The 24,306-nt window shown below is 38.3% G+C and overlaps 2 protein-coding genes across 5 annotated transcripts in view; both read right to left on the minus strand.

Annotated features, from left to right (window-relative positions):
• LOC129775393 (LIM/homeobox protein Lhx3) overlaps nt 1-7,001 on the minus strand; it is a 140,584-nt gene extending 133,583 nt beyond the window's left edge. For 3 of the 4 annotated variants that reach the window (XM_055780095.1, XM_055780096.1, XM_055780094.1), the window contains exon 1: nt 6,261-6,999. The gene's annotated coding sequence lies outside the window, so the exon portion shown is untranslated. Of the gene's footprint in view, nt 1-6,260 lie in introns of all 4 variants that reach the window. The other variant, XM_055780099.1, reaches the window with a different exon arrangement.
• Nucleotides 7,002-15,925: 8,924 nt separating this feature from the next.
• LOC129777415 (3,4-dihydroxyphenylacetaldehyde synthase) lies at nt 15,926-23,940 on the minus strand. Its single transcript, XM_055783669.1, has 3 exons — nt 23,676-23,940; nt 17,987-18,221; nt 15,926-17,918 (listed from the first exon to the last, which is right to left on the minus strand). The coding sequence occupies exons 1-3, from the start codon at nt 23,762-23,764 to the stop codon at nt 16,677-16,679; spliced, it is 1,566 nt and encodes a 521-aa protein (XP_055639644.1). The 5' UTR covers nt 23,765-23,940; the 3' UTR covers nt 15,926-16,676.
• Nucleotides 23,941-24,306: the final 366 nt, after the last annotated feature.

Here is a 24,306-nt window from a genome sequence, read left to right on the forward strand (position 1 = left end):
ATATGCGCATGTTTTTGTTCACTTTTCAAGCACCGAGCATTTCAATAGTATTTTTGTAGTTAAACATTTGTTTTGATTGTGGTAGCTGTTCATAAGGGCCAAGACCAGTAGCATGTCACCCACCTAGTAATCTCAGAAAGTGGCAGTTGAAAAAAATTTTGTTTGAGTGGTGTGAGACAAAGAGGTAATCTGATGAGAAATATCAAAAATATTGTTCAGGCCTAATTCAGTTCTCGCTTGATAGATTCCCTTCAAGCGAAGGTGCAAATCTGGGAGGAGTTAAAACCAGATAAGTTTGCCGGTTCGACATTTTTTTGCCCTAGTGCACCGGGCCATCCGGATTGTGTCGCACGATAAGCGATAAGGTACGCGAAAACCGAAGAACGAATTCACAACTACGTGCATTACGCTCAGCCAGGACACCTCTCAGCAAGTGCACTTGTTCTCAACCACCGAGGGATCCGCAAAAACTTGCAAGTAGTAGATTTAAGACAAAATTTAAAATAGGGAATTTGAAGTTGGATTGAATAGAAGAACCAGTGTATTTATTGTATATTTTGTTCAATAATTTATGTTGGATATGGTTTTGGCTGATTAGGGGCCCTTCAGTTCATCGGTTTTCGGTACGGTTAGCATAGGCTCTGGAGAGGCAAACCTTCAAAGGAAAACTTTCCATCCTTGAAGTTGTTGAAACAGTTGCTTTCTTTTTTTTCGAATTCTATTCATCGGTGAGCGCCACCGTTTTCCAAGAGTGGGGTGAAGATCGTAGGCAGGAACTCGCCCTGGGGTCTCACGGTCGGGCACGGGAAACTAGAGAGACAAATCTCGCTCCTTCACGGCAAGTGAATTAACTAACTTGCCTGGCGCTTAAGTGAAGTTTGTATCGCCTCCTTGTCCTCGATATCCTTCCTCCCGTAACAGGATGTCATCTTGGAATGCATCAAAATTTTACAAATAACTGTTCAGTAAAAAGTTTTCGAGACAATGGAAAGGGCCGATTGATTTTCGTGGCTTTGTAGCAGCAGCTGAAAATGGTTGATTCATGATTCATTTTCTTACGAGTATAACGACCCGGAGTTTTTCTTCTTGAGAACTTCGATATAACGATATAACTATTGACTAAAGATGCCGTATTGATAGTACCCTTTTGTTTAAAGAATTCAAAGACATTTCAGTCACCCTGTACTTAAGTAAACCTGTCGCATGTCAAACTACAAATAAAAACAGAAATTGCTCTCTCGAGAGCCATTCGGCCGTAGTTCTGTGCGCATGGTATCTAAGGAATTTCTCGTGAAATTTAGTTTATTCAATCTGATATATTGGACAAATCATCAGTTTGGACGACTGTTCACATATTCTAGGAGAGGTGAACAGATATTTTGTATAATTTCAGCGATTAATTAGCATAGAAATTACTTTGATGTTTGGGGGCAAAGTGGTCATAGGTGAAAAACGCCTTACAATGTTCTGTTTACTAAAGCTTATATACCGCATCACATACTGCTCTTGAAGAAGATCCTTTTGTGGCTTTAGCCCTGGATAAATATGCCATTCCAACTAAACCAAGCCTCATTATGCGGAAAGTTATGTGTTTCTTACTACGTTTTTGTATGTATGAGAAAATTTAGATCGAGACTCTAGGTGAATAGGCCAAGCTTATTTCATACATGTACCTACTATATCAAATATGATTTGAACAAATATGGACGAAAAAACGCATAAACCTATCCCATTTAGCTTGATATGTGCTAGTGACCACTTTACCTCCAATAAAAATAAAATGTTCGCTTTTTCACCCTTTTTTTCTAATGATGAATAGTGTACTATTTTGAATTTCTATAGTAAAAATCGTTTGCTATCTTGAAGAACAATGAGTTGAACTATGATATTCTCCGAGGAACGCGAGTTGAATCGGTATGTGGACACTGGAAATGGGCATATTCCTTAGAGTGACCACTATGCCCTCGCTCCTCCTACACATTTTCAATGTGTAAAAAAAATTTCCGAAATAGGTACTGAGAGTCTCATGCCAATCCCATAGGTTCAACAAGGGCCAATTGGGGACCTGGCTATAGGTTCCCGAATTTTAGTTATAGCATTGGAAACCCCATGAAAAAATCTACTAAATCTAATGTATTGTGCATTCTTAATAAGCTGATTATAGTCTCATGTCTGTAACCATAGTTCATAACCAAGACTTCCATATGAAATTTGCATGATTGCATTTCATGCTCTGCAATATGGGTTGAACACCTGTGCTGATGAATATAGGTGCAAGCGGTCATTTTATCTATCTACCCTTAAGGTTTGATTCAGTCAGGATCCGGAATCCCAGTTCATATATATTTTATCATTTAAATATTTAGACAACAAATTGTTTGGAAACCCCGTCTTTCTTTCGACGGTGAAAATTTCACGTTTTCTTGCACGTGCAACTGTTGTTCTAATGGATCAGAGGACACGCCTTATTGAACATACGATCGGAAGCTAAGGTTGAAGGTATCGAGATAATTAACGTAAACTCTCAGATCGCCACAAACACAACTCTAACTAAAGTCCATATCCAGAGAATCTATATGCGAGAAGGTTATCATAATTTCTGTGCCTGCAAGCAAACAAACAGGACGCTTAGGAAAGAAAACCCAGGTTTTCGTCACAAACAAGACAATGGACTCGAAAATGTATAGTGGAGTGTGCCTGCAAAAACGTCCGGTGAAGCCAAATTTGGCAAGCTGCCACTACAGTCGGGAGGTGCTTCAGTGGTACCATGACATTGGGATCGATTACATCGAAAAAGATCACAATCCTCCTGATTGCCCATAATTCCGCTCAAAAAAAAAAAAATAGTGAGCAAGTGTGAAGCGGAATTGGTGCCAACGGGACTCGGGATGCTGCAGACATGAAGAGATCGTGGAATAAAATGGCCGCTGAGATTGATCAACAAACCTTGATGGAGGGTATCCGAAGAAAAGTACGAAAATTCATCAAAACTGTAAATGAATAATTTTTACAATATTTTTTTGAAAGAACAATCAATTGTCTATATTTTTTTGTAACTTGTACCTTGTATGATTTATCAAAAGTTGTTCAAAAAATTAGTTATGATTTTTTTTGTCCAATACAATTGTGAAATCAAAGTCATACAAAGTCACTTTCGTTGACAAATCGTCAGATAATAATAAACTTACTCCATTTCAAAATGCGCCTTACTGACGCGGTCTCAATACATAGCAAGAGAAATCGGTTCCCGGCGCCGTTGTTGTAGTGGTGAGTGTGATTGCTATGTCCACCTTCATCTCTTTGAATACCACTTTTTCTTGGAAGACGATCCTGGACAATCCATTTGCCTGGACAAAAATTTCGTGCATATAGCCCACTCAAGTAGTCAATGAAAGCTTTAGGTTTTAAAATTGAATAGGAACGACATCAGAAATGAACGAAACAGAAGAGTTGATGTTCCAGTAAGCGTAGAGGATAAATCGAATTCCACCTAGATAGAAACAAATAATCGGATATGACTCTAACTGAAGTGAAAGAAAATCATGTTAATTTTTTAGTTTCGAAAGGAAACAGTATGAAACATTTTTTTGTGACACTTGAAAAAAAAAATATCTGGCATCCCTGAGCAATAAGTTTTGTGTTCCATTCACATAAATGGATTTTAGGTAAAATAAACACATTTTAAAAAATAAAATATAAGGGTGAAAATGAAAACACATACACGTTTCCTGCTAGAGGTGAAGCAATTTTGAACGAAAATGTTGTCTGGTAATGATGTTATATTGTAACGGAAATGTTTGAGTGGGAATTCATAGAAATATGGTTGAGTCAGCAAATTTTAACAAACTAGAATTGCTTTAGGGTTTTCTGGAGAGTATCTTTGCTTCAAGCCAACTCAAAGCCTTGCAGGAATTAAGACCACGAAGCTAATTCTTCGAGTAGTTTTGCACACCTGGTACAGTATACTGAGGAAATGCGGTTAATAAACACCCTAAGGAATAACCCCCATTACTGCCTTCACTTACCGCTATAATCTCCGTTATTCGGAGATATTATAGCTTAACTTGTTGTTTGAGATATCAAACGGTTTTTATTATTATAAATATAAATAGTACATTTTTATTAAAAGAAAAAAAAAAGGAAACAAAATCGAACATTTTTTATTGTGCGGTCAAAATCAACCTTGTGGTGGCAAAATAAACACCTGCACGTATCATGCTGAATGGGATAGATTTCTACGTTATTTCATTTCCAAATTTATTGAAATCATTATTGACCATTGTAGTAGGTATATGTATGAAACTATCTGGGCCTATTCACCAAGAGTAGCCATTAAAATTTTCTCATACGTATAAAAACGTAGTAAGAAATACATAACGCTTCACATATTGAGGTCTGGTTTCGGTCGGGGTGGCATATTTTTTCATGGTTAAAGCCACACAAGGAACTCCTTGAAGAACAACATGTGATAAGATATATCAGCTTTAGAAAACATAATATTGTAAGTCGTTATTCGGTGGTGGCTCATTTGGCCCAAATCAAACAAAATATCTGTTTACCTCTCATTGAATATATGAACATCATATATTCAATTATGAATTATGTAACAATGCCTTATATAGATATCTAGCAGATGATTCCAACCCAAAACTAAACAAGTCCTACTCTCCTGCATAGGAAGAGTTTTGTACATGTTAACTTTTATGTACGATTTGGTCAGTATTGATTGCTATCATTTGGAGAAAACTACTGCGGAATCGCATCAAATGCTTGTAGAAGCCTGCTCTTGGAAAAATGCTGTGGATTGAGTGAACATTTAAAAATTTTGACTTTAACGTCAGTTGAGCGTATAACGTGGAAAACCCCCCGAAAAAGTTCTAGAACAGTGAACTGTAAGCACTTTTGCATGAAGATGACAAACAACCACGACAACTTTCGGATCTAATAAATGTGATTCGAGAAGGCATCTTTATACGTTTTAAAATCATGGGAAATATTCAAAAGATCAGAAATGGGATCCACATGAGCTGAAGACAGTAGGAAAACCGAAAAATCACATGAACAATGTTGCTCGTCAGGTGGAAAACTGGCGATAAAAAATAGATTTATTTCGAGAATCTAAGCGTCAAAGATCTTGGGTAAGCCCATGGGGACCATTAACATTGGTTACACGGCTAAATCGCTATGGAAAAGAGACAATGCTTTGTGCTTGGTGGGATCAGAAGAGTTGGAAATATTATGAGTTACTCAATCCTGAAGAAACAGAGCAAATGATCAAATTAACTTTGGGTGGAAAACGTCCAGAGTTCCAAAAAGACAATACAAAGTAAATTTTTTGCATGATAATGCTCCATCACAAACTGCAAAACCGATCAAGGAAATTTGACAATGACGCAATACTTCAAAAAGCAAAAAACATAAGAATTTTTTACGTTTTAACGTTTTATCATAGTTTATTACTAGTATTAGTAATAATAAGTGTTAAACGAACTGATAATTTGTTGCACGGCCAATCAGGTTGTATTACAATTAGCATCAAAGCACTTTCATTGCCTCAGGGAGAATAACATTTTCTGAATGAAAATGGTTTATGAAAACAAACTTTCCCGTAGCAAATAAATATCATGTATCATATATGTATCAGAGTAATAAGTTTTTTGCAAGTGGTGAAAAAACTTCTTAAGCAAATATATTGTCTGATAATGATTTCATCTGCGTTTTTCTGGGATTTTTTTATTATTTCGTTTACCATTAGTAGCAATTAAAGAAAGAAAATAGAATTTCCAACGTATTTGCTGTGTTGAACTTCGTGTTATGTTCACAATTCACTCAACTTTCCAATGTCAATTTTGCATAGGTTGTAGTGGAAATACTGAGACGTTCTTTAGAGTTATAATTAAGTGAATGTTAGGTCTACGTATTCCAAAAATCCATTATTTTTTTTTGTAGAGAGATGCATTTTTTTTGTTGATTTATTTCTTTCTTACAATATTTTGAGAGAAACAAAACACGCTTTTATGGACGGGCGAGCATACTCTATCGTACAAGTAACACCGTATAAGTCCTGAAACAATATAGTAAAACCACTTCGCTTATTCTAGAATTTGAACACGATAGTTTTTGACCTTTGAAAAATGTAAGAAACAAAACAACTTTCTTTAAAAATTTTACAAATTATTCCTTAATTGCCATCCTCATGTTTGTAAAAAGAGTGAACTACCCCAAAGGATTGTAGATTCAATGAAGCCACTTTCACCTACCTTTAGAATTCCAAGAAATCAACCAATTTGTCTATATATGCACAATTAAAACTGTTCCCATGTAGATCAAGTTTCTCAAATGTCACTAATTGTTGGAATCGAAAGAAATGCGTTACTTCTAGGTTTGGCATCCCAAGTCTAAAGGCATAACATTACTTCAACGAGCCAAATTAATAAGGTCTAACCACAAATCTCAGACATAATCCAGCGAATGACTCGCGCGGGATCTCTTCCGGCGGCGGAACTTTATCACTCATTTACTAATTGGGATGCAAATGAACTCCTTATTCCCTCCCAACTTCTATTCCAGCGCTCGGACCAAAACCAGGTCTTCTATTCTAATTACGGTTTTATTCCTCCTGTGCCATGTTTTTCCACTCATCGCTAACGATTTCTTCACCCAAACACAAAAATTCATTTAATTGCAACATTTTTACGACTAGCCACTGTGAAGGAAGAAACTTTTCCGTCGCACGCGTGAGACTTTATTTGTCGGAACCTTTTCACCCTCGTTACGAGAAATTGGGATGACAGCGGTGATTTTTCACTCATCTTGCGAGTACATTTTCGATGCTCCGGGAACGCGATACTGTCACATCGTTTTTCATCGAACCTGCGCATTCCCGCACCGACAGCCCTTCGAAGTGGTTGATTCCGTCGAGGAAAAGTTCCTTTTCGGCGCAAAGAAACTGACTTCTTCTTTGAACTTGTTTGGAAACATCTAAACAACACATGTAGACAGAGAGTGCCCGTTCAGGTTTCATGATTTTTGCACAAAATGAAGGAACAAGAGCCGATACGTTTTTAGTACAGAGCAAAGTGGTGGGAAATTTCTATGCTGGCTCCACCCACCGTTGCTAAGGGCGATATTTTCCTTGAACACACACACTCAAACACAGAGAAATGCCACAAACTCGCTCAGCGTTGTTACATGTACCCAAACCAACCAGATAGAGATTTGTATGTGCTCTATACGCATTGTTTCGTCCCCTGGAGAGCAGTTGATGGCAGCAAAACACCACGTCCTAGCATCACGTTCTACCCTCCGACTTTACGTTGCCATCTCCAAGTGGTGTGTAATGTATGCTAATCTGATACTACTGCTTCTGCTTCTGTTACTCTTCAACGTATTTTCTCTCCCACTCATCTGAACTTTCACAGACCATACATGATCTCACAATATATTTGCCCCTTTTCAAAGAGCTGTGTGGATGTGTGGAGCGCCCGATGCGTTAACACACTTTTTGCCACCCAAGCCATGCTCACATAAAAAGCGAAGACAGCAAGCAAGTCTCAGTACCTTATCATTCGGCAGAATTTTCATCTCTCCTTCTCGTTTCCACGCACCAGCGCCGCGTATCGAGCGTCACTGTTGTTCTATCATCATTAACGCCATCAACCATATCAACGGCAGCTTGTGCAAACGTGAAAAGCGCAATGAGCTTCTTACTGCCCCTGTGCTGCATGTGTTGGAACGGGGGTCGCTGACTGACTAAAGTCATCACTCGAGTGTTGACGGCCCGAAGCTATCGCCAAAGAATGGCATTACCGGATTCTGCCCAACAAAATAGAAGAAGTTGTTGATGGGAATCGAATGTGGAAATTTTATCCGTACATACTTCGGTTCGGTTTGCTTAAGGGACTGGAACTGTATGTGTGATGTAATGCGCAAGTTTGGAGTTTGTCGTTTCCCGGATGATAGCGGTTTCAATGGTTTGGTTTCAACATTTGTTATCTGTTAGTTTGAGTTACTTGAATAAACTCGTATTCATTAATTGTTTCAAGATAAATCCATCATCTTTCTAGAATTTCGTAAATTCCCGAAAAGGCTCAGCACGTATTCCAGTGGACGTTACATACTGTAGTCAAAGCTCCTTTGACGCTGCTACCTCTGCTAACCTCTTTGCGGAATTCTTCCGAACCGTTTACGAAGTCGATCAGGCTCCAACTCCGCAGGAATACATCGATAACTTGCCGAGTTTTGATATTCGTCTACAGCAAGTCACTTTCAGCCACGACGATATTCTCAAAGCCCTCTCTTCTGTTGACGCCTCGACAGGTCCTGGTCCGGATCGAATTCCACCTTTCTTCATTAGGAATTGTGCTGCATCATTGACCACCCCTGTGAAGTTTATTTTCAATCGATCACTTCTTGACGGCGTCTTTCCTGAGTCATGGAAGCTAGCATCCATAACCCCGATCTTCAAATCTGGAAACATTCACAGCGTGGAAAACTACCGTCCAATCTCGATACTGGACTGTTTGGCGAAAGTGCTGGAAAGACTGCTACACGATAAGCTGTACACGGCAGTCCGATCGTTAATATCGGAATTTCAGCACGGGTTTATGAAGAAACGCTCCAACATTACCAATCTGATCACCTCGACTAACACTCTGGTTGGTGCCATCGAGAAGCGTCGACAAGTTGATGCCGTGTATATCGACTTCTCCAAGGCGTTCGACAAAGTTCCTCATGGTCTAACTATCACAAAACTGAGCCTCCTCGGTCTTCCTTCGTGGATTGTTCGCTGGAAAGAAACGTACCTTCCGTCCAGGAAAGCTTTCGTGAAGGTTCACGATGCCACATCGAATGCGTTTCACCTACCGTCCGGGGTTCCTCAGGGTAGTCACCTAGGTCCTCTCATCTTTATACTCTTTTTAAACGATGTATGCGAGCACCTAAGCTGCTGCATGCTCTTGTATGCAGATGACCTAAAACTCTACCGCATTATCAAGACGACGGTTGATTGCCTGGCTCTGCAAGCCGATATTGAACGCCTGTCATCGTGGTGTAAGATGAACGGAATGTTGGCAAACCCAGCCAAATGCAAAATCATCACCTTCAGCCGAAGTCGAACACCAGTCATCACCGCTTGTGAGAGTGGACTCTATCAAGGATTTTTAGACAGGAAATTGAGATTCAACGAGCACATATCGATGACAGCCACTAAAGCAAACTCCATGCTTGGCTTCCTGAGAAGAAATACAGCACAATTTGACAACGTACATTCATGAAGTCACTGTACTGTTCTCTGGTTCGCAGCGTTCTAGAGTATAGAGTGCAAATCTGGGCCCCGTATCATAGTGTGCACGTAATACGTATCGAAAAAATTCAGAAACTTTTCATAAGAAATGCGTTACGGCGGCTCCCATGGACAAATCCCGACAATCTACCGCCTTGCGAACATCGATGCGCGCTCATGGGACTTCAAACTCTGTCGAGCCGGCGTAGTTTTCTGCAAAGAGTGTTCATCTACGACGTACTAAGCAACAATATCGACTGCGGCAGCAAACTGCAAAATATAAATATTCTCGTTCCGAACCGCCAACTCCGAAGCACTTCCTTTCTCAGAGTTCAAGGACACCGTACTACATACGGATATAACAATCCGCTAGATAGATGCTGTAGGCTTTTTAACGATGTGCACGATATTTTTGATTTCAATATAGGTAGACTAGTTTTTAAAGATAGCATTAAGAATGTCTAAATAGTCTGTGTGGTCTGTGATCAAAGATGGTAAATGAATAAATAAATAAAAAAATAAATAAAAATCGATTTAGTCATAAACCGAATTCATTAGCGGAGCATACAATTATATAATATATTCCCGCTTTATTTTTTCGAATAATTTAGTGACCTTGTAGTATGCGCGGTTCAAAACGTCAAAGAATGAAAACTTTCAGTAAAGAACGAGATATGAACGAAGATATAGTATTGAATTTTATTCTTATCATTGATTAATATGAAACGTTTGAATTGCCGAAAAAAGTTTGTTCACACCTGGTCACTATATATCGAATGTCGGTGTAATGGCCGAAACCCGATATAAGTGACAGCATCAATTCGCGTTGGCGACATTGTGCTCTATACTCCGAATTTGAGAAGCCTTCTAATCCTTCTAATCCTTCCTTCCTAATCTGATAATAAATAGGTTGGGTCGCAAACTCATACTGTATCTTCGTCATCGCGGATTGAACTTCGCAAAAAAACGTGTTACATAGGATATTGAGAATATATATTGAGTATCGCAAAAAAAAACGTGTTACATAGAATACAAATTTTATTGAGGGCACCCTGATCATTCAACAAGAGCCAAAAGTTCACACTCATGACTCATGACAAGTCCACACGAACTGCTGATTGTACTGGCCAGTGACCATTCTACCCAGGATCTCTCTAGCCAAGAGAGATGCACCACGATTTATATGGGGTACACATACAGAGCGATGGAGACTGCAACAGATGTAGGGGAGATGGGGGTAAGACGGACATGTTAAGGAAAACATCAATTGTATCTTAGGAAACTCATGTTTTCAAAAAATCAAAAGCAGTTTCTTGCAGTTCAATATACTGATTTTCGAAATAACTGGCCAAATGTTTTATAAAAATGTGTTTTTCCATGTTTTTTACTGAAATTAAAACAAGCCGAAGGGTACAACATTTTCATCGGTGCGGGTATAATGGACATGTAGTGTGGGGACATGGACAGGTTCATAATATACGAAGCGTAGAGGTTTATCGCTCGCGAGAGGAACAATTTCACTCTCTCTCAGTGTTTGTGCGTCCAGTAACTGAAATAGAACAAAAAGAGAAAACAATATAAAAAAGAGTTCAATATTCTTCCCTTCACTTAGAGGCGAATGAACTGAAAAGTTTAAAGCGTCTTTAATCCAACATCATCATCATTCCCTTTACTTTCCATCATGCATTGGATGTGATTATGGATGTGACTGTCCATTTCACCTCTCCAGTGCAATTATTTCAATAATTTAAATTTACCACTAACGAATGAATTTACTTTTCCGTACATACCTAATATCGCTTCTCTGTCAACTCACAAACCGAAATATAACCATCAGCGAATTCAATTTTGCAATTAAACCACTCAAAATGCTTAATATCGAAGCCGCAAAAGTCATCCACACGCGGAATCATGTTCGATTTTCGGTTTTTGTTTCTCTATTCCAATTTTGATCAGTATTCATTGTAATAAAATGGTTTATTAATTATATAATAGCATGTAGAAAGGTTTCCCATCAACAGACTTTTGAAATTCATAATGTAACTATACAAATCAACCACCTGTCCATTATACCCCCACTGTCCGTCTTACCCGCGGCTCCCCTAATACTAACCTCGAGCCAACCGAGAGTAAACAGTTACATATTACTAACGTAGTCATAAGGCAAAAATAGTCGAAATATTGAACTCCCGGCCCGTGAGGCTAACGCCATGTGAGCCTTAATAAAAATATATATTTTGGAGAAACAAAGTACAAATTTTATACGGAAAAGTAAATTTTCATTTATAATTGTCATTTTGAAAGTGTGTTTATTCCGCCATAAAATCCATTATCGTATTCGCTCCGCAAATCAGAACACGAAGCGCAATGTCGTCATCGCGTATTCGTTCTGGCTGGAAAATTTTTCCACTAAGAAAGTTCCTTCGACTTGCTTCGACACGCGTATTCTAGAGCTTGCCACTTAGAATACAAGGCGTGGTATTTAGTCATTTTCGAACTGTGGAGCAATTAACATCAACCAACAGGAAGGTGAACCCAAAATGATTCCGAGTAATCAAATCCAACATCAGCAACAGTAGCGGGAGCAAAGCAACAAAATCATAAACAACAACCTCAGCAGTACCTACAACATCGGAAACAGCTGCAGCAAACAAGTTACAATTTTTTTGCCAAAGCTTGAATGAAAATAGAGCCCGTTTGTTTATGCATCGCTCCTGTTCTAACGTATTTTATTTCACCGTTTACCAGAAGGAGTGTTTTTAATCAGTTCTATTCACAACTATTTTTCGCTACGGACTTGTTAATTCAAACATTCAGAATCGCGTTTTCGCCGGAAATCCGTGAGCCTCCGTTCACGTGCTATCGACCCAACACACACAGTAATGCAATTTTGTTTGGCACCGCATCAGTTTTCATTCCGTCTGGTGGAGAGTGATTTTGTATGTTTGTATCACACGTAGCGGAAAGGGGGGAGCAGTTTCGGACGGGGGCAGTTTCGGACAGCGCTTGTAAAAACTAAGTGGTACAATTTTCAACCAAATTAAAAATATAAGTAAGTTAACAGCCCTTCCACCAACAACTGTCATATGGTTTGACATCTCCTGGTCGTTTATTACTTACGAAAACAACACAGTGCCCTTTTTCATACACGTTTCGAAACTTTTGAGCTTGAAGTTGTAAGTATTTCCCTAATTCCTTTGTGAACGATTTAGAAATTTAAGTACACCACCTCCGTTAGTAACTGATATGTAATGAAGAAAACGTGCATACAACGGGGAAATAGAGGTCTATTTATTAGATAAAATTATGATTTGTCATCGGATGGTGGTGGGGCACAGTCGGACATCGTTCACGGGGCACATTCGGATACTGTTTAATACATCATAAAATTTGTGTCTGATTGTTGTTTACTAACAAACATCAATTTAGTCTGATTCTCAGACCTAATCAATTCAGTATGATTCTCAGACCTAATGATGGTTCGAAACTACAAAAAGAAAACCGATAGAACCAGCATCAACGAAGATGAGATGTAAAGAGTTATCAAACTAATTTCGAATAGAACGTTTTCATGATTCTAGCTCAAAGGTGGTCCAACTGGGTCTATTGTCTTTGTTAATTTCCCAATTAACGGTTTCATAACGGGAAAACTGTTTCTCAATGATCTGGAAAATTTGAAAAAAGGTAGCAAAAAGCAACGAAACGAATCAATTTCAAAAAATCAAAAATCCATCAAAACGTCATTGCACTTTGGAAACAATTAAATATTGCAGAAAAAATTGCACAATTCATGTATCTTTTCTATCTTATGTCACAAATCGCTTACAACCGTTGGATGTTTCAGTTATGGGCCCTTTCAAGCAAAAGCTCTCAGTTTCCCAGAACGATTGGCTACTCAACCATCCTGGAAAAAAAACTATTTCTATACACGACCTTTCAGGTATCGTTGCATCGGTTTATAATGCTTCTTTCAATCTGAGTAATATCTTAGCTGGATTCAAAATGACAGGTTGCTATCCATTCTCAAGAAAGGTTTTTTCGTACAAGGATTTCGAAACTGCCCCACACATGGGACACATTCGGACAAAAAAGCAATTTTCAAAAATTCGAATAAACCATTCGTAATCGCATCAACGCACACCTCTAACACACTCATATGATACATTGATGTCCAAATGACAACCAGGATGAATTCAGGATTTTTTTAAGTTTACAAAAACTCTCTCCCCTACACACTGTTTTGTTTTCATACGTTGCCAAAGACAGATTTTAGAGAATTTTGAAATGTATTTTTCTTCGAGTCTTATCTTAGGTTTTGAAAAAACACGCAGTCCAGCTGCTAGCTGGACAACTGACGAATCCTAATTCACGATTATCATATTTTGTTCCACCAGCATCATTGGACCGAAATATAGTAATGATAAATCTAGCCAGCAGCGGCGGCGTGTTTTCAAATAACCTGGAAAATTAGTGTTGGCTTACTATGTACCAAATTTTGCAGAATGGATTTCTCGATATTTTCTTATGTCACCGAGATTGCGGCCTTGAATTCATCAATCGTGGTGTATTGCTTTCCCACAGCGTAGATTGTGTGTACTAGGATCCTCCAATGATTTTCAACAGGATTCAAGTCTGGAGAGTTTGGAGATTCATGTGAGCTTTGATAAAACTCAGACGCCTTTTCATGTGAGATGGTGTAGGATTAAGAGCTTTAACTTTCGGCTTTTTTCTTTAAATCGGCTGTTCTGCAAAATGTGCTGCATAGTACAATTTGTGAATAATTATTTTGTATATGATGTTTTTGGAATCTAACGCTAACGATATAATGTTGCTAAGAGATACTGAAAAACTACTTTGATATTTAATAAATTCAGTGTTTCTGTGTCGCTCTAGATAGCGAGCAAGCATGTTAAGCATGTTAATCCTGAGGCTGAGAGTAAATTTGAAAATGTTATTGCTTCGCTGTTTTGATAATGGTATGCGCCGCCCAGTGCCAGCATTTGGTTCAGACAGATTAAGGAAATTATTTACTTTTTGGAACAAACTATTGAACAATTATAAAATAAAAAAGGGGATTTTTTCAATTTCGCACCTTTTTCGTGCTATTTACTGTTCTTGTTGAATAAGACTCATTTAAATGTACTGTAATGAGTTCGATCCGTGATAAGGAATGAGCAGACGAAATTTCAATATGTGCATACGCCAAAACAATATCCAGTAAAATTCAATGAACTCTCAAGTTTGAAGCCTCTATAAAATAAACAACTAACTAACCAACCAAAACGCCATCAATTACCAATCGGCAGCCAACCAGCCAGCAATTCATCGGCGATTTAGGTTAAGTTTTCCTTAAACTAAAGCTTAAAGTCTCTATAATTCAAGACAACACCATCATCGTCACTAAAACATCCCCGACAAATGAACATTTATGTAAAACACCTCGATAAAACAGTAAAAGAACAAGATTCTCGTCAAAATCCAACGAAAATCCCTAGGGACCGACGCTGGGCTCAACATGTTAATCCTCCTATACCCGGTTAGCGACCTCACAGACCGAAAAATCAATAATTTGTTGATTTCTCGTAAAATATCAACACTTCCTCATTCGTTGTTCGTCATTGGTTAGCGTATCGCAAGTTTTGGTTTCGAGGGGAGGTGTGAGCCAGACGCAAGTATAGGAGTAAATTTTATGGACAAGTTCCCAAATGATTTTCAAATTTCAAATGTATACAAGGCTTATTTTCTATAATGGAAAAAACGCGCAATCAAATTTAATTGTTTTATTATTTTTAAAATATTAAAAAAATTATAGTCGGAAATCGGAAATCCAATTTGGATTCTTATTTTCTGTATGACTGGAGACCCGGTATCCGAAATGTCAGAAATCCAAAATTATGAATTTTTTGTTTGAATGAATATATAAATGGAATTTCAAAATTCAAGATCGAAAAGTTCGAAATTCTAGATGTTGTATGTATATGAAAACTTGGTATCCGTTAACCTAGAATCTGAAATTTTGAATGCAGAATAAGAAACTTCCATTTTGAAAGTTTTGATCCAAAATTCATCTAAAATCCGCGGACACGCTCGCTTCCACACACGGTCAAAATAAAACTACGATTCCGATTCGGCTGAAATTTTGACAGTAGCCGTTTACGAGAGTGTACTACACGATAAGTAATCTCTCTTGCGATACTGACACCATCGGTCAACGGTGCTAAGTACTTACCGGAACGCCCACGTAATTTTTCGGTAGCGGAATTTAAGCTTTTATTCTTGAACGAGGTTTCAAATTCTTTTTCGTTGCTCTATAGTTTGTCCCTGGATTGTTAACTATCACTGGGATTCGAGTTGAGGTACGTTAAAGCAATAAATTAATAGGAATAGTTTTCTTTAAAAATGTGTGCTGTTGGAGTAAGACCCTACACATTTTTAATAATAAGCCCGGTATGGTTTGCGGACAGTTGAAGGTAATTGAGATATATATTTCATATATCTCAGATGCTTTGCAGCTATTTCTCAGATTCTGTGGACAGCCAAGAATGAAATACGTGTATTGGGTGCAAGAAATGGGTTCATGAGACACGCTGCACGGATTTCGATATGTCGTGCATTTATTGTTCTTAAGTTGTTCGTTAAGACTAACTGAACTGATTAACCGATACGCATTTATTAATCTCAAGTTGTTGTTTTTTAATGAATTGAACTATTGAGCTTACGTGAATTTAATGTTGGATTTAAGTTGTTTGATAAGAATTATTAGATTGATACCTTCATTATTGAACGAAAAATAATGGCCATTTGATGGTCTTCACAAGAGTAATAAACTAATTACAAGCAAAAAGGAATTCACTTAATTAAAGGCATCGTATGACGGATATTAATTTGAGTGAAAAAATACCGTCTGTGTCCAATGTGGTCCTAAATTCCATCAAACTGGTTCCATCCAAATTGTGGTGTGGTATGAGGTGTCGCATGATAGATTTGCCTAATTTCAAATTCCTTTCTTTTCCATGTTCCATGTTCACCTGAGCTTGTTCCGATCATATCTCCGGGATCGGTTGAACGATTCGAACCATATTCGACAGCGACATTTAGAATTAGAATACCTTCCATTTGGCGGTTAACACATTCGAACTGGTTCAGCTGTTGTCAAGTATATTTAGTGACAAATTGCGATTACGGTGTTACCCCCATGGGTAATTTATTTCAATTATTTCCCAAAATAATAAATAAATGTTTATTATCAAATCATTAACATTTTCTTATAAATATCGATTATTCTATTATTCTTATCTCTCACTAATGTAAAAACATCTGCTAACCTGACCTTGCCTTATTGTATTGCATTAAAGTAGCGATCAGCCTGATGAAAGATAAACATGCCTAAACTCTATTGAATCTTTTCGTTACTCAATGCAAGCCCATTGAAACTCTTGGAAATTTCCACGATTGGTTTCTCTTTCTGTAAAACATTGCGATCTGTCGAACTTTTGCACGGGACTTTATTCCCGTTATCATCAGTACCGAGAAGCAGATCTGTTTGGGATTTGACCTCATCCCAAGCGTAGTCGATGTCTTTGAGCTGTGGATCAAGTCCGGCAATCATGAAACGAATTATATATTTTCCTTGGAAGAAGGCAGGGATTAGGAAGATCTTCTTTCGCTTGGTGATATTATCCAACAACTGTTTCGAAATACTGTCATCTCCCTTCAAACGGAAGCACACCAGTGCCAGTGTTGAAGATGTTACCTCGAATCTGCTATCAGACCGGACATACGCTTCGAATTTTTGTGCCAAGCTAATATGGAATCGGAGTAAATTCCGAATTTTTTCAGCTCCCATAGTTTTCAGTGTAACCCACACTTTCAACGAACGGAAACGTCTTCCGAGTTGAATCTGCCAGTGACGATAATCGGGAGCCTTGCTTTGACCCTGGTACTTATGCTGGAGATATATGCGATCAACACTAAAAGCCTCCGTTATTCTATCCGCATCCTTGAACCACATGGCACAACAATCGAAATTCACGAATAGCCACTTGTGCAAATTAAAATTCAATGAGTCGGCCGTCTCTAGACCCTTCTTAATCCATGCATATTCTGGCAAACAGAATGAAGCTCCAGCATAGGCGGCATCGATATGAAGCCAAATGTTGTTGGCGTTGCAATACGGACCGATTTCTTCGAGATTATCGTAAGCACATGTACCGGTAGTTCCCAATGTTGCAATCATAACTACTGGAAACAATCCATTAGCCTTGTCTTTTTCAACGGCTTCGATCAATGTGTCTCCTCTTAACACACAATCAGCGTCGGCTGGTAGCAAACGCATCTTGATAGCACCCAATATTCCCGACTTCTCAACAGCACTGTTGCTTTGATCACTGGTGTAGGCCACCAAACGTCCCCGAATATCAGCTTCCGTTAGTTCCGGATGTGCTATCTTCAATCGACGAACCGCCTGCTCACGCGCCACCAGAACCGCTATAAAAATCGACTCACTTGCCGATCCTTGAATGACACCTCCGCCGTTACCCTCGTCACAATTCAGGAAACACTTGGGTAGATCCAGCAGTTGACCCAACCAGTTCATCATGATGACTTCCAGCTCGGTGCAGGCAGGGCTACAAATCTGAGAGTACAGAAGGTGCAAATTAGTTACAGTACCATGTTTTGTAACAGCCATTGAATTGTGCTTACCCAACTGAATCCCACGACTCCAAGACCCGCCGCAATCGTTTCAGCCACGATCGATGAGTACGAAGTTTGCGAGGGATAAAACGCATGAAAATTGGGCGATTGCCAGTGCGTAAGTCCAGGTAAGATGCACCGTTTGAATTCTTCCATTATAGATTTCCAGTGGTCTCCATGCTCGGGAATTTCTTTCGGCAACAGATCATGCAAATAGCCTGGCTCTACTGATGGAAGGACATCTCTGCATGGTACAAAAATAGTTTTCGTTAGCTGTTTCGGTTATTGATTATTATTATCGAAAACATAAAAATATTTATTTAAAAATATCACAGGGTAATTATAAATTATAAACAAATTAATATGTTTTTCTGCAAAAAAATCGTATCATAATATGAATATTCTTCATTTAACTCCCTCACGACACGTCACATGGTTAATTCTTGAATTCAACACTGAAAGCTTTCGTAAATATTTTATACATGAACTATAAAGCTTAGATTATTTAGAAATGAGGCGCTTCATTTTGGCAATAGTGGCTTTTGACAGCGTTTTGTTGTTTGTGAACAGTTATGCTCGGTCTATTTTTTAGAAGTTTGGAACTAACGTGTTCCAGATATTCTGCATGCAAGAGGAGAAAAGAAAAATAGTTATACATAGTTACTTCCAAAATCCATCAACGTCAACTAGGGACCTGCACTATTATCCTAGGCTGATCTCAACATCCCGAATTGCGAGTTGACGAAAATAAATTGAATGATGATCGCTGTACTGTGTAGCGAATCCATCTCCCGAAAGGTTACTAGTGTTATTGAGCAAGTAGGTATAACCGAAGCCTCAAAAACAAACAGTCACGGGGTCAAGGGTATCTGTTCCTGTAGCATGAAAAACGACGTTTGTGTGATGAATAAGTCCAAGAGTTTGGAAAGGGTGTGGCTCAACAATCGTATTTTTCCTTCCAATAAGTCCAATGATAGTCCAGTTACGACAATGTAGTACAGGTCATCTAAAAAAAAGTTGAATCCTGTCCCAGAGCCAACCAATAGGGAAGTATTAGACGATAACGAAGCGGAAGCCGAAGATGTAGGAAGCATTTACCAGCGACATTGGTGAGATTAAGAATTGGTGGAACCGGAAGACCAAGATCGGAACTGAAGAAGTCGTACGCCGGGTGATAAACCACTTTGAGAACCTATGGTCTACATTGGTCGGGGATTTATTTGCAACTGAACGCTGTCTGATTCCATTCCATTGTTTGTTTTTGAGAGGCTTTAAACTTTGCAGTTCATTTGCCTCTAAAAAACAGTGTCTGAACATTCCGTGCCCTTTACATGCGGCACACGTTTATAGTTCTATTTATTGGAGTTGTGTCTGGAATATTCGTTTTAAATATTCGTTATTCGCAATTGCTCTTTGTATTCCGTAATTGCGAAACCGTTTCCGTCTGTTCCTTTCCTACGACAATTCGATTGTTATTGTTTGTTTATGAGTATTGCAGTTTTGTGTTGTCCTTCACCGCTAGTGATATGTAGTCTGCGTGATGCAGATGAACAATGTTTTAACAGTTTTTTGTTCCTTGTGAAAAGCGATTAATAAACCCAGTTTATTTACGCGGTATTTTTCACGCGGATCTTGCGTAAAAACCCGAGCAATATCACATCTCTCCCTCTGCTCATATCTCTCCCTTATGCTCGTTCAGAGCATATGACGGTAATTAGTGTTCGTGAGGGAACTTATCTTACGAGGTACCTATCCCCCGCATAAAAAATCCGGGTCTACATAGGTCACTAATTGTCCATTCCAGATCCAGGGTGATTATAAAGTGTACGAAGTGTTTTTAGAGATTTTTGTTATAGCAATTTTTCGATGTTTTGTTTAAATGTTGTTGAAGTTTAAAAAAAATTAAATACACTGAAGTCGCTTTTTACTCGTTTTTTTTATACGCGGCTTTTTTTACGCGGATTTCGGAATTTACGCGGTTTTTTTACGCGGATTTCAGAATTTACGCGGTTTTATTTCACGCGGATTTCGACATTTACGCGGTTTTTTCAACGCGACACGCATTAACCGCGTAAAAATTCAATATGCTAATTGTTGTGACATTTCACGAAATAAGTTTGTATTGTATCACTGATTAGTAGCTGAGAAATAAAAGAAGATACAGATATGCTATCTGTATCTTCTTTTATTTCTCAGCATGTATAAAAATTGAGGTTATCAATTGTATGGGTTGCATTTTAAACTACTAATTCACTATTTGTTAGATTTTTACACGGATTTTGAAAATTACTCAGTTTATTTTTACGCGGATTTCGGAATTTACGCGGATTTTAGAATTTACGCGGATTTTGGAATTTACGCGGTTTCCTTTTACGTGGTTTTTATTTACGCGGCACGTATCCCCTACGTAAAAAGCGACTCCAGTGTACGTGTTTTCTTTTTATGCGTTCGGCCTGGGCCGTAACAAGCGGTATCAAAAATTAAATGAGAGAGTTCCTTCGACTAACGAATGAATAATTTGTTTAAATTTTTCATGAAATATAATGTTACATTTTTCCATTATGATAATGTGTTTCGATTAATTGGAAAATTCGCGCTTTCGAAAGTCCCTCATTCCTAAATTGTCTAAGCTTTAGCAGCGAATTTCATCTTTTCAATTTATCATTTTACGTCACATGTTTATTTCTTTTCACGTCGTATTAAATTAGTATTATTTGTTATTAGTCAGTAATGAAACATTCAAAAAATGCCAAATAATGTGTGTTGCTAACAAATTGAAAAATCTGTAGGGGAAGTGGGAGTAACACGAACATGTTAAAAAAACTTCAATTGTATCTTTGGAAATTATTGATTCCCAAAGCTTGAGTGCAGTTTCTTACAAATCAATATACTGTTTTTCGAAATAATCGGTAAAATATTTCACAAAAAAGTGTTTTTAATATCGAAGCTGTAAAAACCGTCTGTCCATCTTACCCGCACCTCTCCTATGTCCCGCATTTTGTGAGTGTGTTCATTTATTCATTTACAGTTATCAACAGGTTAAATTAGAACAAAAATGGCACATTAAGTATCTTAATCTATCTTATCCTAACGGTTACGGAGAAGGCGGCTTGTCATTGATTCTCTCGTTACATTGAAGTCAATGAGCTCGATACGGTCATTAAACACGCGAGACATACTTGCGCTAGTTTAGGAGTGGTAAGCATTATTGGTGCACATGAAAAATGATACCTTTATTTTGATTTTTATATTTGCTTTTTAGTAATCAAACAGGCCTTCAAACAAGAGGTGTAACGTATAATTTTTTTCCTAACGATTCGTACGTCGTGTTAGCGAAATCGTTGAAAATAGCAAAATCAACTATCACCATTGCAATAAAAATGTTCTGGGAACGATGCCAACAGAGTGAAAAGCGCATTCAAGCGAAACCCCAACCTCTCTATCCGCGATATCGCAAACAAGCTAGGAGTTTCGTCTACAATCGTTCATCGATCTAAAACATGAACCGAACTGTTAACTTATAAGAAGGTAGTGGCTCTAAATGGCAACTATAAACATAACAGCACGGTTAAAACAAGATCCTGGAGGGTGTACACGACGATGCTATCGAAGTTCGATTACATAATGATTGACGACGGAACCTACATCAAAACTTCAATCAACAAACGCATGCATTAAAAAATGGACTAACTTCGGTTGGCGATAAAAAAAAACTACAGAATATAATTCAGTGGACCAAATTTAGCTTAAATCCTAGTTTTGTTGGGTCTTCTCCAAAAATGCATCGCCCTTATCGCCCTTATCAATTGATTTGTAGTAGCGTTGACGAAAACTGTGAAACAACTACATCCGATACTTTGTTCGTAATGTCAGTTTCTCCCCAGAACGCACTTCGCGTCCACTGGATATAGCCGATCCGGCATTTACAACATCCTCTCTCTTCAGGAGAATCTGTGAACAAGTGTTAGACAAACATAGACATTTTTATGCGGAAGTGTAAGTCTAGGCGGGTCGTGTATGAGCAGCAGGTAATCACCCAGAAAGAGCAGCTGAAGATAGACGTTCTACCGAAATCCGCCAACCTTCCCAAAGTCCCCCACAACGGAGGACCTACTCCAATAATTTTGTGATCAAACAGATAAACAAGACTTAATTTTATTAGAAGTCCCAATTAATGCAGCAGGGAATTTGGTCCATTGAATTATCTTTTGTAGTTTTTATTCCATCGCCATCCGAAATCGGTCCATTTTGAAATGTATACGTTACCTGGAGTTTTACTGGAACCGGTAACCGGTAACCAGGAGGATGAACTGGAAGGTAACGGAAACCGCAAGCAAAAAAGCCGACAAACAAAAGTGAACGAGGTGACTGTACATAATCTAATGGTAGGATTAAATCGAAAGCCGGGACAATTCGGATCTGGTCAACCGAAAGCTTAGCTGATGATTTTTTCACTGTACTCTACACAAATTGAACTTCAAAAAGAGAATACTTTGATTTAATATAAATATACGTATTCTTGTTTTACCAAATTTTGAACGTGACACCCTTTAGAATCAATTTTTTGCATTGTTTTCATTGCAAACAGCTTTAAAATATTGGATCTCCCTCTTCTAGCCGTCAAAGTATTTTATAAATTAAGTCAGTATATATATACATAGTTTACGAAAAAGTTTTCGACGGTATAACTTTTTTTTAATTTTTCCTAGCAACTAAACTTCTCCTCAATTTTCCAACAACTATGCCAAACATCATATTTTAATCGAAGAGCGTAGAAATACGTTTAAAAAAAGACAGTCATTGTAATTACGTTTATATGAAAAAAGTCACAAACAAAATTGTTATATGACCAATTATGAAAATTATAATATTAGATAGCAGCCGAAAAATATGAATTTCGTTTTTTCTGTATAGTTCCTTAAGTCAAAATCGTTCAAACCAAATTAAGAAAAAAAATCGAAGAGAGTGGGGCAGCATATGGACGATTAGAATAGGATAAGGTTAAGAATAGGGTAAGGTTTAGAATAGAATAAGGAAATAGAAAAAAATAGTGGCATGCGATGGACAATACAGCTACATGATTCATGTCATTTTTTTGAATAAACTTTTCGAAGGTTTTAAATAAGTCTTATAGATGCACTGTTACGTAGATTTCCAGTTTCGTACTTCCGCATTCAGTCAGCTTAGTAGTCCTGTGATGATACTTTGGAGACTTACGTAACGAAACCGTTCCTCCGTTCCTAGAGAAGCTTAGTTGAGATTTCTATGCCAAACGACACGTCTTGAATTGATCTGAGTGGCAAGCTCTAGAATACGCGTGACCACAGTGCAAGTCAGAAGAAATCTTTTTGAAAAAAATCCCCCGTCGAAAACGAGAATCGAACCCATGCTCCCGGCTTAAAATATGTAGTGCTAACCATTCGGCTCGGAAGCTCTTTGTAACGAAACATATTTGATGCAATGTCGCTTTAATTTTACACTCTTGCTCATTCACTACCAACCCCAAAAGAAACACCCCATTCAGCATTGCATTTAACTTGCTTCATCACAACATCAAGTCAAGCCAACGAAGCAGTTCACGAAGTTCATGTTGGTCACCAATGGTCACTTGGTCACCTCGACAAATTGTCTCAGCATAGCTTTAGCATAGCACACGAATGAAACGAAAACGTTTCGAACTCTTGACCACAAACTTTACCTTTCTCTGATATTCTCCAAGTAATCTGCCACGAAATCGATTGCTGCTTTGCCAAACTCACGAAACTCATTAATATCCATATTAGCCATGTTGTATCCTGATATAGTTTTTCAACTATTCACAGTTATAAAGAGATCACAGTTTATATTTTGTGTTCACTGATAGTCCAAAACCAAATTCAACTACTTTTGCGCGAGAATTCACTTTGTCACTAAGTCACCTTAAGCATCATTTCGGACGGTTCAAAACGCACACGCGGCCAAGCTCGATCCCAAACTGAGAGAAAGCCTCTCTACGCGAGCTTTATTTATGCAAAGAAGTGCTGAATTGTCACGCATCGCTAAGACCCCCGAAAAAACAACGCGTCTGACCCTTCTCCTTTTCGCAAGGTACCCCCCGCGTGCAGCGTTGATCATCTCGTCTGGTTGACTCAAAGGGCAAATCTCATGCTGGCCACCACCGGAAGGGATCCAACGCTGCGCAGTGGTCGCGACAGGTAAACAAATATCCACCGTGGGCCGCGTGCCGCCGCTAGACGAAAGGTCTCTCAAAGAAAAAATGGTATGCAAACAATTCACGTCGCTCATCATCACTCTGTTAACAGAAACAATACCATCAGCAGGCTGGCAGC

The sequence above is a fragment of the Toxorhynchites rutilus genome, chromosome 3 (genome assembly GCF_029784135.1).
Source record: "Toxorhynchites rutilus septentrionalis strain SRP chromosome 3, ASM2978413v1, whole genome shotgun sequence".
Taxonomy (NCBI): domain Eukaryota; kingdom Metazoa; phylum Arthropoda; class Insecta; order Diptera; family Culicidae; genus Toxorhynchites; species Toxorhynchites rutilus.